This window comes from Mugil cephalus, chromosome 8 (genome assembly GCF_022458985.1).
Source record: "Mugil cephalus isolate CIBA_MC_2020 chromosome 8, CIBA_Mcephalus_1.1, whole genome shotgun sequence".
NCBI classification, from domain to species: domain Eukaryota; kingdom Metazoa; phylum Chordata; class Actinopteri; order Mugiliformes; family Mugilidae; genus Mugil; species Mugil cephalus.
The window spans coordinates 3737609-3752442 of record NC_061777.1 but is presented as its reverse complement, the minus strand read 5'-3'; the positions used below and the strand labels follow the sequence as shown (position 1 = coordinate 3752442).

Below are 14834 nucleotides of genomic sequence, written 5' to 3'. Positions count from 1 at the left end.
TATCGTTATCATGACATTTTTTGTTCACAATAGACAGTTACTCAGTACTTGAGCAGTATTTTTACTGCTTTACTTTTACTGCTTATTTTTACTTTTACATTATTTTGAAGTTATGCTCTACTTACTTGACAATTTTAAGCCACTCTACCCACCTCAGCTTAAACTATATTATTATTTATTAACTTGAAGAAACTCAAAATAAGATGTATATACACTATACTATCACTAGAGGCCAAAAGTTTGGAAGCAAGATCAAATTTATACCTATAAGATCATAGTTTCATTTGTACTTTGTATCAAAATGAACATGATTATTATATAAAAAGTAACTTATCAGCAGATATTTTTACTATAATTATCAGGTATTTGAGTTTTTCTCTCTTCATAGTTACCTCCTCTGGCTTTAACATCATCATAGCACATACGAGGCCTTTTTTCAACAAGGGATATTTGTCTGCAGACTCTCCAATCTCGCAAATCTTCTTGACCATAAAACTAAGCCCTTCTGTTCTTTTGGTCTGGTAACAATAATGTTCCCCTAAAGGTAAACTGAAGAAAATGGTTCATATCAATAAAAGTAACAAAACACACTGTGAACAGAAACTTGATGTTGCTTCCAAGCTTTTGCCCTGTACTGTAATGTTCAATATTAGCTGTCATTACCCTGGTGTTTCTCTCGTCTCCTGCTCTTCAATCAGCCTGCACACCTGAAGTCTATCCCTCTATCAAGCCCTGTCATATATCTGTTGTGTCCGCTTGTGCGTTAACCAACCGATTCTCTAAGTTATTGCAGTTTTTGTCCTTGTATTCCAGCTTGACTTTCTGACTTTCTGCACCTCTCTGTCTTCAAGGACCGTTACTCATTAACTGAACTGCCAGATCTCCAGCCTGGCTCAGCACCGCTCCATCTACTCACAGCCACTTCAGCCTGTTTCTGTTTCCTACCCACCGGCCTTCACCTGCCACAGCCGAACACATTAAAACCACAAAACCTCTGCGTTCTGCTTTTGGGTCTGTTTTTGCATTGACAATTAACATGTAGCTGATCCAGCAGTTAGGAAGCAACATGAATGTTCACTTACAGTCCAGCTGATGAATCAAAGTCCTTTTATTGCTTTTTTTTTTTTTTTTTTAACACCTCCTGAGGGAAATCTAACATGTTTGCTCCTAAATGCTCCATTAGTCTCTGACTGGATCTATCTACTTTTGCCAGGTACGCAGTGTAAAGTGGTATTTTCGAGCCTATCTGCTAAAAACAGCTGTCTGCTGCAGCCAAAATCGATACCACGAAAGCCGCGAAAACAATAACAGCTTCTTTGGCATAACGCAATCTCCCCCCGACATTAACCACAAAATAGCTGCGATGCACATATACTGCATTAAAAAAGATGTTTAAAACCCAGAGAAATAAAACGTCAAAGAGAATAAGTCCTTTCCTCCGGGAGAAGTCTTGGTTGATAGTACTTAAGAGTATCTAAAATATTAGGTTGAGTTTTGTTTCTTTCGTCAAATTTTAAACCCCAACAACAAACCACGATCTCCAAGGCTGGTGCTCAACTGTGGGCTGGTGGTGAAATTTGGTGGGTGGGCTGATGAATGCATTACACTGACTTTTAAGGAAATGAGGAGACTTGTTCCACCTGTGTCCATTATTGTTCAACCCCTTGAATTAAACCTGAAAGTCTGCACTTCAGTTGCATCTCAATCGCAAATCCAATGTGGCGGCATGCAGAGCCCAAATCTTGAAGATTGTGTCACTGTCCAAATATTTCTGTATAAACGGTATCTCGACAGGTCAAGACTGTGTGAATTTTGTGAGTATTAGTTATCATTACGACCAAGCTTTTGATCTTTATGACCAAAAATAAGCGGTTAATAATACGTATGAACTTATTTTTGTTTGACCTCTGACTCTGCAACCATATTCGTGGATTTTGTTGCAAATGAGACGCCTTGAAGTCTAAAACAGCGCTTATTTAGGTTGGCAATCTTGTTCAGCAACCTACAAAATACTGTATAATCTTTGAGAGTTTGCTTTAATGGTGTCTCGACCTTCAAATATTTGCAGACAGATTTTTATGTCTCTGGCTTCTCTCCCTGTTTTCCCTGTCCCTAATCAGGGGGCGTGTCTTTCAGAGTGGATGGGCGTGACTTCCTGGTGGCACACCTGCTCTTCTCTTCCTCGAGGACCTATGAACATGTTTTAGTTGCCTGCCTGATTTTGGATTAAACCCCTTTTTGGATTTTTTTTTTTTGTTTGTTTGGTGCTTTTTGTTCCCGTTTAATTATATTAAAGTACTTTCGTTTCCTGCTCCCTCCTCCCTCCGCTTTCTGCATTTGGGTCCAACCTCACCTCTAAACACAAATAACCCGAACAGAATGGGAGGGGTAAAATAATCCACATGACTCATCGCTGGCATCACATAACTGCACATAAACGCATCCTGATTCCTTCTCACGACAATCACAAACGAGATTATCCCCGAGCCAAATGTCCCATATGAGATGATCCCATCACAACGAGAAGATGAAATCCTTTGCAGACTGCTACGAAGCACAAAGCAGATCTCACACCAGTGAGCTTCAGTCAAGAAACCATGTCAACATGGCTGCACTCAGAGAGGGGGGATCTCAGATTGAATTTCACTTGAGCAGCTGAATGTTTCTGTCAGTATTTCATTTAAATTTTGCAAAAAATCATTATTTACTTTTATTTCACCCAATAAATCAAAGGGATAATTCCCATCCACATTCACTGGGCAGAGGACACCGGGATAATGGATAATTTACAGATGTCTGTGGTAGATTAAACCCTTAAATCTACCACAGACTTACATAAAATAAATAAATAAAAAATGTCTCCCTTAGATCTCTCAAATGGACCTGTGCTCAGTGATGTTGCCTCTAGTACATCTAGGAGATTTGTAATGCATTTCCATCTCCCTCTCTTTATTTCACACTAGATGGCTGCATGCTTTTTTTTTTTTTTTTTTTTTTTGATGTCACACACTTTCATTTTAGCCTCAGATATTTCTCACTGTGCATCCTTTCTCGACTCCGTGTGAGAACTCATCAATATACAGCAGAGAAGCTTGTCAGACTCCGTCTGCTGACCAGCCTGATTACTGTCCACAGGTCCTGTTCATTTACTCTGTGAAATGACGGATGTCGGGGGGAAAGGAGATGAAGACCTTTGAAGGGCCCCAGGCTCATAGAGTGGGTGATGGGATGAAGACGTCACAATGGACTCTGTGTGTGGAATTTGCATGTTCTGAGCCGTCCAGGGTGTACATCTCCTCTCGTGACCCTCCAGAAGGCAAGAAGTTATAGAAAATGAAAGAACATATATGATAGACCAGGGGTCGACGACCCCAAAAAATGATGGAGAGATTAAGTAGAGACCCCCTACTATATGTGTTCTATATTAAACTTAGCGTAGTGATATTTATAAATATACATTATTATTACCATTTTTCATTCAATATTAATCAACAGCAGCAACAGTAGACTAACCGTGCTACTGCCATAAACACCTTTACCTTTATACTAAATGTAGTACGGACAGTGAATCATCAAAACATTTTGGCCTTGCTGTTAGCTTCTCTTCTGCTAATATTGCGGGGAACCTGACAGACTCAGCTGTAGTATGTGGCCATGTGATTGGCTCAGCAGCGAAAGGGGCGGGGCCTTCTGTGTACAGGAGCCTTAGATTAACAGGTCTCGGCTAGTGTGACGGTCTGAGTGTGCTGTTGAGACAGCTCCTGTATCGCTGAGTGACTGCAATGAAGTGCTGACTAAAAGGTCACCTCCATTTATCCCTTTAATAAAATATGTTGGATTCATGTTAATGTGCATTTAAACAAATGAAAAATTTTGGGAGGGAAATTAAAAAGAAATATGAAAAATGTCTGATCAACCAAAGATTTTGCAACGCCCCTGCAGTACCACCGCACACCCCATAGGGGTCAGGCCCCCCCTGTTGAAGACCTATGCCATAGACTACTTTTAGTTACCTTTAATTACCTTTACCTCTAATTCACACTACTAACAAAAAGATCAGCAGGTACAATCAGCTGTTTATTTACCCATCAGGTAAAACAGCTATTTACAAGAGCAACATTAAACCTGCGAATCACTACAGTTGTTCTGTTTGAGATAAAGACATCGACTGCAGCATTCATGCTTGAACTCATAACACCAGAGATGTGACGAGACGGCGTTAATTGAGAATTAAACACCAGGAAACATCTGGCATCGTCGACCGTGACACGGAAACGTGTGGAATTTAGGAAAAGGGTTCAGGTTTATGCAGATTTTCTGCAATGTGCAAGATCCGCAGCCCATTTTTTTTTCTACTAAAAACATGCAATCTGAAATAAATACAAGCAAAATAGGGGGAATGTTCCCTGTGGTTTAATTTAAAGCAGCTACTGGGCCTTGAATCAGTGCAATCACACCCACGAGCTTCAGGCTTGTTAGAGCCATGAGAAACAAATTAAGTAAACTGCGTCTTTTTTTTAAATTATTATTCACAGATTTTGTGAATGAAGCTAATTATTAAAGAAAAAAAGAAAAAAAAATGGTCCAAAATAACATGAACTCTGTGTCCGGATATTTTTTTTCTTCACAGCAAAGCATTTCACTTTCCTCGGAGCCGGAGCAGAATGAATCAAAATGTCAAGTGTGAATCACTTTCATGCTTAGTGGAGGGAGATTCTTGCCATTTATACGTCAAATTGAATGAAATGTACCTCCGTGTTGCACAAACAGAAGGTCACGCGCATAGGTGAGTGTGATCAGGACCGAGCCAGACAGTGACAAACGGCACTCCTCCTCGATATATGCGACCACAGCGCTCTGGAGACCGTGCGCCTCCTTCACCGGATGCAGAGGACTGTCCTTTCGATAATAAATGGCCCTGCGTGGAGTAGTCTGCAGTTTGGGAGCATTAGGAGCTGAAATGCATTAGGGCTGATTAGACAGACCAGGCCCAAGTACCCTCTCCTGGTAATGAGAACGCTTTGTCACTCATTAACACCTCTACCACTCTGGCCTCGTGGAAAGAGAGCACGAGTCTTTGCATTTTCTTCTCGTCAGTAGTTTCCTTTGATGAGGTGGAGAGAATGAAAAGGGGCAACGAGAGCGAGAGCACTCGACTGCCGGCTGCAGTAGAAATGGTGATTTTCGTGAAACAATGGTGTATGAAAAAGGGGGTTTAGGGACGTCTGATGAGAACATGCTCAATGTGGAATTCGATCTGTTTTTCTGAAGAGTGTACCGCTTCTCTTTTTTTTTTTCTAGGCCACAGTTAAGCATGAATGCCATTAATCTATACATGTGACTACATCCTTGATATATGGTTTCATGTCATAATTAACAACTGGGCTGCTGCTGGCTAATTAAGAAGATAGCATTTCATAGCACGAATGTCTCTCTCTGTCCTTGTAACTGAGACAAAATATCTGAAACCTGATCTCACTGGTCACTTTTTAGGTGCACTGAATAAACACAAACACAAACATGACATTTTTTGTGCATTGTTTTGGAGTTACGTGGATGCATTTACACAGCTTTCACCTCGGCTGAATGTAGTATCACGTCTCTTCTGTCACTCTTCCTTTTTGCTGACCTTGTGGTAGAACTGCTGAACAGGTGTCTGGTGGTTTGGTCCCTCAACTATTCACTGCTTTACAACCCAACACTAGTACTTAAGGTCAGTTCTTTAACGCGCTGTATGAACATGATTAATGAACTCATGTGACCCACTTTGCTCTCCAGCACTTGCAGCAGTGAATCAGCTACAGCAGTTTGCTGAAGGCAAAGTTGCAAACATGTCTTTGACCAGTGTTGGGAGTAACGCATTACAACGCTGTAATGCGGTAATGTAAGGCATTACAAAAAATAATTGTAATGCTTACTTGAGTAATTACTTGAGACAAATGCCAGTCCTGAAATTAATTAAATTAATTAAATTGTGTGTTTTTATACAAAGTCAAGGAGAAAAAAATCTGAGCAAATGTTAACTTCCTGTTAGTAGAGAACAGCTGATTGGGGAGAAGATGTCTGCAGCGGCAGAGTCGGACTCCACATTCACCAGTTTGTCAGAGAAAAAGATACGAAGAACATAATTAAAGTCACTTTGTGTGTGAAACCAAAAGTATCTCTGTACCTCACAAAATAGCACAAGCAATTTAAGGAAACATGTAGCGCCGTGCAGCTTTCTTTAGGTGTTCAGCTACATTATACAGTAGCAGCTTCTAGCAATACTGATTTCAATATGAATACAGCTAAATTTACAGTAACTCTATCACAACATGTGTTGAGCCATGAGCCATGACTACAGCCATTACTGTTGTTAGCGTTAGTACATTTCCTGTATCTGTTTAAATTACACAGAGTCACATAGTCTAAAGGCAAATTTTTCCCACACTGCTATATAACAATAGACTGTATAGAAATATGGACAATGCATCCCCACTTCTTTGCATTGGTCAAACTGATGGTATTTTCCCAGAGGTATGGGTGGTGTTTGGAGCCAGAGTGTGATCAGTACAGTCTGATAGTGGAGCCATGTTATCAATGACACGTCCATGCTTCCTCCAGACTCACTCATGTTTTCGTTTAATAAAGCACTTTGCTCTACCTCCACAAGCTATGAAGAAATGTTGGATTATTATACGCTGTACTGAAACCACCAAATGACAGATACCATTCCTGAAAAAAATATATTTGTTCTGTATTTTAGTTTGGCCCAAGCCCCGCCCACTAACAGGGAAGAGGCGGAGCTTATGACCTACATTGCAGCCAGCCACCAGGAGGAGCTCTACTTGCTGTGGCTTCACTTCGGAGGATCAGTTAATGTTTGAATGTGTGATTTAACAGCATAAAAATACATGAAATTAACATTTTTTATTACTGCACAATGTTCCTATTTCTCCTCATATCCATTGCTTAAATCTGCTCAACAGCATTTGAAGTAAAATACTGGTCATGAGCTCCCCATCTAAGCAGTCGGTGTTCTTCCTCAAATTCATATTTACAGTTTTAATGCAAATTGGGTGCAACTAAATGTTTTTCCTCAAATGATTTTTATGTCTGATTTGCCGCCGGGAGCTGCTGTAGAGAGAGAAATCTTCCGGCGTCAATTCAACTCACAGAAAAGGCTCAGTTACAAAAAAATCAATCAAAACCCAGTTTCTTGCATGCGGGTGCCAGTGAAATGATTACAGGAAGCCTGCATGCTTCAATATTCTCTGTGTTCAACTGTTAAATTTAAAGCAGAAAGCAGCCGCCGGGTAAAGTTCATCCAGAGAGAAGGATTCGTGTTTATGATCATCCCTTACACTTCAAATGCGGATTGAGACGTGTTTTACATATCACTGGCTGCCTCCCTGCTGCGTAGCTGCGGAGGCTTTGAAGGTGTCAGATTAATTAAGAGGTTTCAAGAAAATAAAAAAAAAAAAATGAAAAAGTCTGCCTGGATTCATTTCTTCCACCTCAGACTAACTATTCCGTGAAGTGTGAAGCAGACTTTTTGGTTCCGAGGTGTCGGTGAAAAGGGGGAATCTGAACGACGCAGTATGGGATTCCTCACAAACATCTTTGTATTTCTCCACGGGGTCCAAAGCTGATAAGAGCTGTTTACATTCCTCGCACCAGAATATAGAGATTAGCCTGGTTTGCTCACAAGCCCTGGAGGAGTTCTGGTGTGCGGTAGAAAAGGCTCTATCATCAGCACTCTAATCTATAAAAGCTCCTCCAAAAAATATATAAGAACTCCTTCATCCATTCATCATCAGAAATGATCAAGTGCATCCTTAAAAGTCTCTCTATATAAGCACCTGTTGTGTGAGCTCGGAAGATGCTCTCGTTGCTTTGTACTACTGCTGCTTGGCGTTTGTGAAAGCAGAAAGCCTGAACTCACCTCCTGGCCCTGCGATGACTGTGGCGCTTACGCCCGTGTCCTTTGATGCAGCCGTTTCGGTCCACGGTGTCCAACCTTGCATCCGCTGCTTTCCTCTCATCAGTCTTGATCTGTTGGAAGGCTGCTGTTGTTGTTGCTGTTGTTGTTGTTGTTGTTGTTTCTGAACTGTAAGGAAAATTAAAAAAAAAAAAGTTATATTTCGCTCTTGAGACGCTTTTCTTTCTCGTCCTCGCTTTGCATCAAACGCTTCCATCAGACAATGGTGAGGTGGGGATTTAACATGCTTGGTTAGTCCCTTATTCCTGGTCTGCTGGCTATGTGTTTTTATTCCCCTCCATTTCTTCCTTCCAGCTATTCTCCAGAAAAATTGGCGGTCAGCCGTTTACCATTCAAATCAACGTGTCAATGGAAACGTAGCTATTTACATGCTCCAGTTGCCATGACATTTTGGGAAATAGTGTTTTCTATCTGGAGAGAGGCAGCGACAACAACAACAACAGTTCAAGGACTTTTTCATTTTGTCTTCTCATAAACCGATCAGCCACAACATTATGACCACAGACGGGAGAAGTGAATAACGTTTAAACCATCTCGTGACATTTATCCCTTACTAAGATCTGCTGGGAAACGTTTGGACCTGCTATTCATTTGTGTGGATGTTACTTAGACACGTAGCACCCACCTAGAAACACCGAACACCCCCCACCCCATAGCAATGACACTCCTTGATGGCAGCAAGATGCAACCTGACACAGACACACACACAAAAACATTTTAGGAACAACTACAAAAACAACAACAACAAAAACCAGATCCCAAACTGATCAAGTATCTGTGGAGACCCCTCCCCTCAACCCACAGGACCCAAAGCCCCCTTACTCGGAGGCATAAGGGAGACCTACACAACATCAGCAAGGTGCTCATTGTTTTCAGGCCTAAAAGAATCTTCTCACGTACTCCGCCTCATGTTTATGTATATTTTCTCTAGTTTTGAATTATTTCCGGCTTCCAAATGATCCCGATATAAATCAGGTGTTTACTAATTCATCTGCTCCCACCTGAGCTTCCCATAAAGTCTTCATCCACAGTCGAACGCGGCAGCAGAACGAATGACTAAATAAACTGGATGATTTGATGTGCACACACAATTCTCGCCCTGCTTATTATTCCCTGTTTTCGTCATGGGAGATTTGAGTGTAATTACACATTCTCCTCTTCATCGAGTGGCTCCCGTCTGATTGTAATGAGAAGATAATCAGAGCCAGAGATTAGGCCGTCAACACACAGTCCTTGTCTTTTCCTCCTCAGCGACGAGCAGGCAGGAGACGCCGCTTTATGTCTTCCTCACCTTCATCTTCCTCGGCTTAGGAGGGCGGACACCTGACGGAGGACTAATAATGTGAAAACGGCGGACCGGGTGCTCCGACATGGCCGAGCTCGTGAGAGGTGACGGGGGAGATGGAGACAGCCGCCGGAAGAATGATTAGTCTGATCGAGGAGGCCGACGGGAAATGGGAACCTTTGAATAACCATGATGAGTCGGTTAACCTACTCCTACTGCTGATGGACAAGCCAGTAAATGCCCACTTATACCACCTGATGTTATTAAAGCGATGGAGAAATTAGCTTGAATACCTTGAATTTCAGTTAAACGGTTATAAGAACGGTTCATCAGCAGGAAACTGATCTATAACAATTTGGATTAATGGGTTTAAGCGTTTCTGGAGTGTGAAGATGCATCAGTGTGAAAGTATTTTTGATTAAACATACTTTAATGTTTGGGAAATCCCTCCACCAACTGAGGCCTTTCATTGCCCCAGTCCAGAGACATTATGCTCATTTGGTTCATTGTTGATTCTAAAGTGGCCGTAGGTGTGCACGTGTGGTGGTTGATGGTTGTCTGGTCTGAAGGTTGTCTGTGACAGACTGGAGACCTTGTCCAGGGTGTACACCACTTGTACAGCTGAGTACTTTAGAGGATAAGCAGGTACGGAAAATTAAGGAATGAATGTATTATTTGTTACGTGTCTTCCAATCAATTACGGCTGCAACCCATTTCTCACAATACAACTCAAATACTCCAACACTAATAACCACCCAGCAGACACAAGCAGTGGGAACCAACCTTTAAAAAAATAAAAATACAGGAACTTATGACTTGGTTGTTGCAGAAAGAACATTTATTATGTTTTAATCTGGTCCCACTATTCACCAACACAGAGTACAGTTCAATACTACAACCTGCTTTCAGCTCAAGCTAAAAGGCCGGGTATCTAATCTACCTTTAGTGTTATTTTGTCCAAATTTGATAATAGCCTGTTAGCATATATTATGAGAGAACAATTGCAACTGCCATTTGTTATATAGATAGAAATGTTATTGAAATGTAGTTATTTATTATTATTAATTATTATCTGTGAATTTTGCTTTTTTTTTTTTGTTGTTGTTGTTAATTTCTGTGTCATGTCACTTGGGCTATGCATGCACAGTTTATGCAGTCACACACAATAAAAGACAGTTTTGGTATGATTTTAACTCCATAGAGGTGGGGTAAAATTGAGAGATGGCAAGCTCAAATGGTGGAGATGCCGCTGTTACAGCTCAACGTTATGAGTGGAAAGTAAAATGTAACAAGTTTACTTAGCGACCAATGAGCATTGACCAATAGCCTAGTAGCCTAACCTGCTATGCTAACCTGCTACACAACCAAAATTATGCGTTTCCCCCAGTTTCAGTTTGCACATTTAATATTTAAAGTATAACTAAAAGGGATATTTTTGGCCACCAAGGGGCGTATGGCCCTGGGACGCCCCATCATATCACTTACACTTCTTATTTGACCTATTGAAAAGGAGCCTGGGTTTAAGTGCGTTCACAGGGAGGAGGAAGGAGTGCAACTGCAGCTGGAGCTGGTCTGCCTTTAACTCCCTTCACCACCCCGGCCTTCTTATATACTGTTAGCATTTACATGTTTTATATGAAACCCAACCTCTGATTTAAGCAGAAGTAAATAAAAACTAAAGGTGTCCTCTGTTCATATGGAGACCACCTGAAACAATGACTCATAAAACAGCCAAACTCTTGCATTTCCTCCCTGTTTTGTATTGATTTATTACAGTATACAAATTATTTTCCCTTCCCTAATGGTAGTTTATCCAACTTTAATTGTACACATAGGACCGGCTGCTGAATGTGTTCAGTGTGATAAAATGGAAGCAGTGCCGAGTGCCCACCTATGCATGAAGCTGGAGTGAAAAGCCGTCCAAAGCTCTCTTCCTTTGTGCTTCTTCCGTTATTTGCCGTCTCTCAAACAGCGACGGTTGATGACTTTTAAACAAAAATTGATTTCGCCCCCACAAATGCACATTCCCTTGATCCCCTCCCGTCCAATTTACGGCTAAAACTTCCCAAGCTATAACGGTTTACCGCAGGCTGTTTGTTTCTGTCAAGCGACACCTCCCGCCTCTTCTTCCACATGCATACACATAATGTACATCTGCTCTCTGTCTGTCAAGTGTGGGCTCCTTGTGGAGTCCTAATTAGGCGGCAGATGAAGGTATCTAAAGGCACATCTCAAAAGCACCAAACTGGTTAAATGCTTTTAATGAATGCAAATACAAAGAAGATTAAGTGCTTGATGACAGAGAATTAAGTCGACTCCAATCTTGCAAAATCTTGGATTTGTTTACTATAAAACAGGTGAAATGGAGAAATGGGCTGGGATCACAGGTCACAGGTCGTCAACAGGGAGTTTGCGACCCCTAGGGGTCTGTGGAAGTACTGCAAGGGGGGTTTTGGTTGATTAGACATTTTTATATATATTTTTAATTTCCCCCCACAAATTTATGTTTCTTTAAATACACATTAAGGTGAATCCAACCATTTTTAGTAAAGGGTTGAATAAAGGCAGAAGACGTTCTCTTTCAGTCAACACTTCACAGTTTCACACAGAGTGTAACACTAGTCCAGACCTGTCAGTCTAGGCCTCATGTACACGATAGGCCCTGTGTTATGCATCTGCATTAACACAGATAGTATCCTCTTAACTTTTTGATGCCTTTTTCTGATGTGTCCTGCGGCAGTTGTACGTTTCAGCAGAGCTCTCGTGGTAATAAGCTATTTTGTCGGAGGAAGGTGAGAGAAGTGGCCACGCTGCGAGCCTTTGTCACGGGGCTCCTCCGCTCCGTCACATACCGCTGGTGCTGGTGCAGATGGTGCGAGAAAACATGCTGCAAACAGGAGGATGTCTTTCTTCTTCCGTGATTTTCACCTCTGTTTGATTCTCAACGTGAATAAAGTGGTGGATGCGGCGTGCGTGTGCTATTTCTGTCTGCGCGATGAATTCTAACAAGGTGAAAGTGTGATGCTTTAAATTTAAGACCACTACTTAATTGCAAAAACTATCAAACTAATATTCTTGCAATGAGCAAGAGCTCAGTGGTCCTAATTGTATCTTCCCGGAGCTCTACACATTCTGCACCGGACCGAATGTGCAGCTTACAATATTCCCCAACTAAATATTATTCCTGATTGCTTTGCTGATATTGCTTGCTGCAAATTACAGCGCCCTGCTGGTTTAAAATATTAGTAATTTTTTAAAATTAAAAGCAGTGAGGCTGTAGCTGAGCGCTACAGACAAGCTGGAGGTCAGAAAGAATTGAGACAGTGACGACGTTCACATGAATCATGCTTTAAATTTCAGGATACTACTTAGTTGTAGAAGAAAAAGTCTGATCATTGTTGTTTTTTTTTTTAATTGTCCACCGAATGCATTTGAATTATCAAATTAAATGAGCTTGGTCTTAATATGAGTATCAACCGAAACATGGTCCGGCACTCCATTCTTATCCATAAACTGTCGAAATCATATTCTTGCAATGAACAAGAGCTCAGTCCCAAATGTATCTTCCTGGTGTATTTTTCATTGGACCAAATGTGCAGCTGAAAATATTTCCCAACAACATATATATAGACATTGCTTGCTGTAAATTACAGTGGCCTGCTGGTTGGATGTAAGTAAGTCTTTAAAAAAATAAAAAGCAGTGAAGCTGCAGCTGCAGAAGTCACAAAAGCATTAAGAGAAAAAACAACAACACGTTGCTTTTGGATTGTTTTGTGCCATTTGTTGGCAAAAGCTAAAAATATATATGTAGCAACTGTTTTCTTCATCATTAGGAAAAGATCAGTTTGGATAAATATTAAAGTAGAAAACAGGTCCTGTTTTCTGTTTTCTTCTCACTTTAAAGTGTTGTTTTTCTTCCTGAAATATAATATGACCCTAAAAATGTTAGTAGTGCGTTAAAATCAAGATCAAGATTTAGACATTTGTTTTTTTGTTTTTTAAATATAGTCTGTTTAAATATCACCTTATATAACTAAAAATACGTCATATTGAATGACTTGGCCATTGATTAGGTGAAGTCATTTTAGCAACTTAAAATATAAACATGCTTTAGTTTTAATCTTTCACTTGTGATGATTTTTCATTATTTTTGTTTGTGGAATATTTTTGTGTTTTAGTCTCTTGTTTATTTGTAGACTAGATGCTGAGTTCAGAAAATAATTGGCTAAATAATCAATAGCCAAAATACCTGCTAGCTGGAACTAGACTAGATATGTAGCCAACTTTTTTAGTCCATTTATTTTCTTTCTTTCTTTCCTTTTGTTTTATTTGTAGCCATCTGCTTGTCTGTTAAACTTCCAGCTCTGAGCTGAGACAGTCATAAAACACCATCGGTTGCCAGAGTCACAGGGGGATCATCATAGTTTGTGTACAGTTTCATTGTCCACACCCCATTTACGATGTTAAATTGAGACAAACTGCTACAATATCTGCCAGGGGCTGCTCAGTAATCTGCCAGCTGCTTTGCACAACACTGGCTCTCTGTCGGAGGGCTCAGCCTCACAACATCAGCTGACAGCGTACAGGTGCGCGAGGAGCGTGCAGGCAGCCATTAAAACCCACCAGCAGCACAGCGCCACACAGCTCCGGTGTTTCTGTTTAAAACGTGTCAAAAATCACACAGGTGATGAATGCAAATTGCATTCTCAGCTGCCCCAATTACATTTGAGAAGGTGTTTTCTTGTTTTTACCGCCGCTCTGTTATTTCAAATCGAGTGTTTACTCGAGGCATGCGAAGAAAACTGCCTGACTGTTTGCTGGAGCGAGTCCTCGGAGGCAGAGTGTGCAGAGCGCCTATGAGGAAACACGCAGCACTTGAATGCAACCTTTTCCTTCCAACCCCAGTGTGCACGAGATGCCCCGCTGTGACGGGATGAGACGTCGCAAGATAGAGTTGAGAGACACTCGAGGGGCATTTAGACATTTTCTATTCGGTGCTCTCACACAAATGCACCCCCCTCCTCTCAGCTGTGTTATGCTCTCTCAGCGTAAATCAGTCTGCCCTCACAAACTCTGCTTCCAGGTCCATTTAGTTCAATTAGTCTTTAATTATACATGCTCGCGAGCATGGTGCACAAGTGTACACTGGAGAATCAGCGCACCCTTAATACAAATTTGTGGAAATGTGTTCTTCGTTTAAAGGTCGCACCGTGTCCTCCGACTATCAGAATAGATTTTCTCAGCCTCCAAAGGAATAGGTCAGCTTTCTTTGAGGGGAATAAGACGAGATGAAGATGGTAAATTGAAGATAAAGATCAAGTCGAGGCTGTACTTCTGGCTTAATGTTAAGTGTTGTCACCACGGTGAAGTGAAGCTGAGCTGTTATTTTTTTCTCCCCTCTGGTTCTGGTTCGCTTCTGTCTTACGTGTCTTTTAAAAGATTTTCCACGACGGCCAGAATAAGCCGCTGTTGGTGTGAAACCGGGATTCTCTGCAGGACCCAGAAATCCATATTTTGTCGACCCTCTTGTCATTTTGGTTGCCATGCCTTCCTCACAGGTTCCCCCGT

The 14834-nt window shown here is 41.2% G+C and overlaps 1 protein-coding gene across 1 annotated transcript in view; it reads right to left on the bottom strand.

Annotated features, from left to right (window-relative positions):
- The window catches only part of srrm4 (serine/arginine repetitive matrix 4), a 64606-nt gene that overhangs the window by 12988 nt on the left and 36784 nt on the right, over positions 1–14834 (bottom strand). Inside the window, exon 2 of the mRNA XM_047591330.1 lies at positions 7925–8089. Within this exon, the coding sequence (XP_047447286.1) occupies positions 7925–8089 (165 nt within the window). The remainder of the gene's footprint in view (positions 1–7924; positions 8090–14834) is intronic.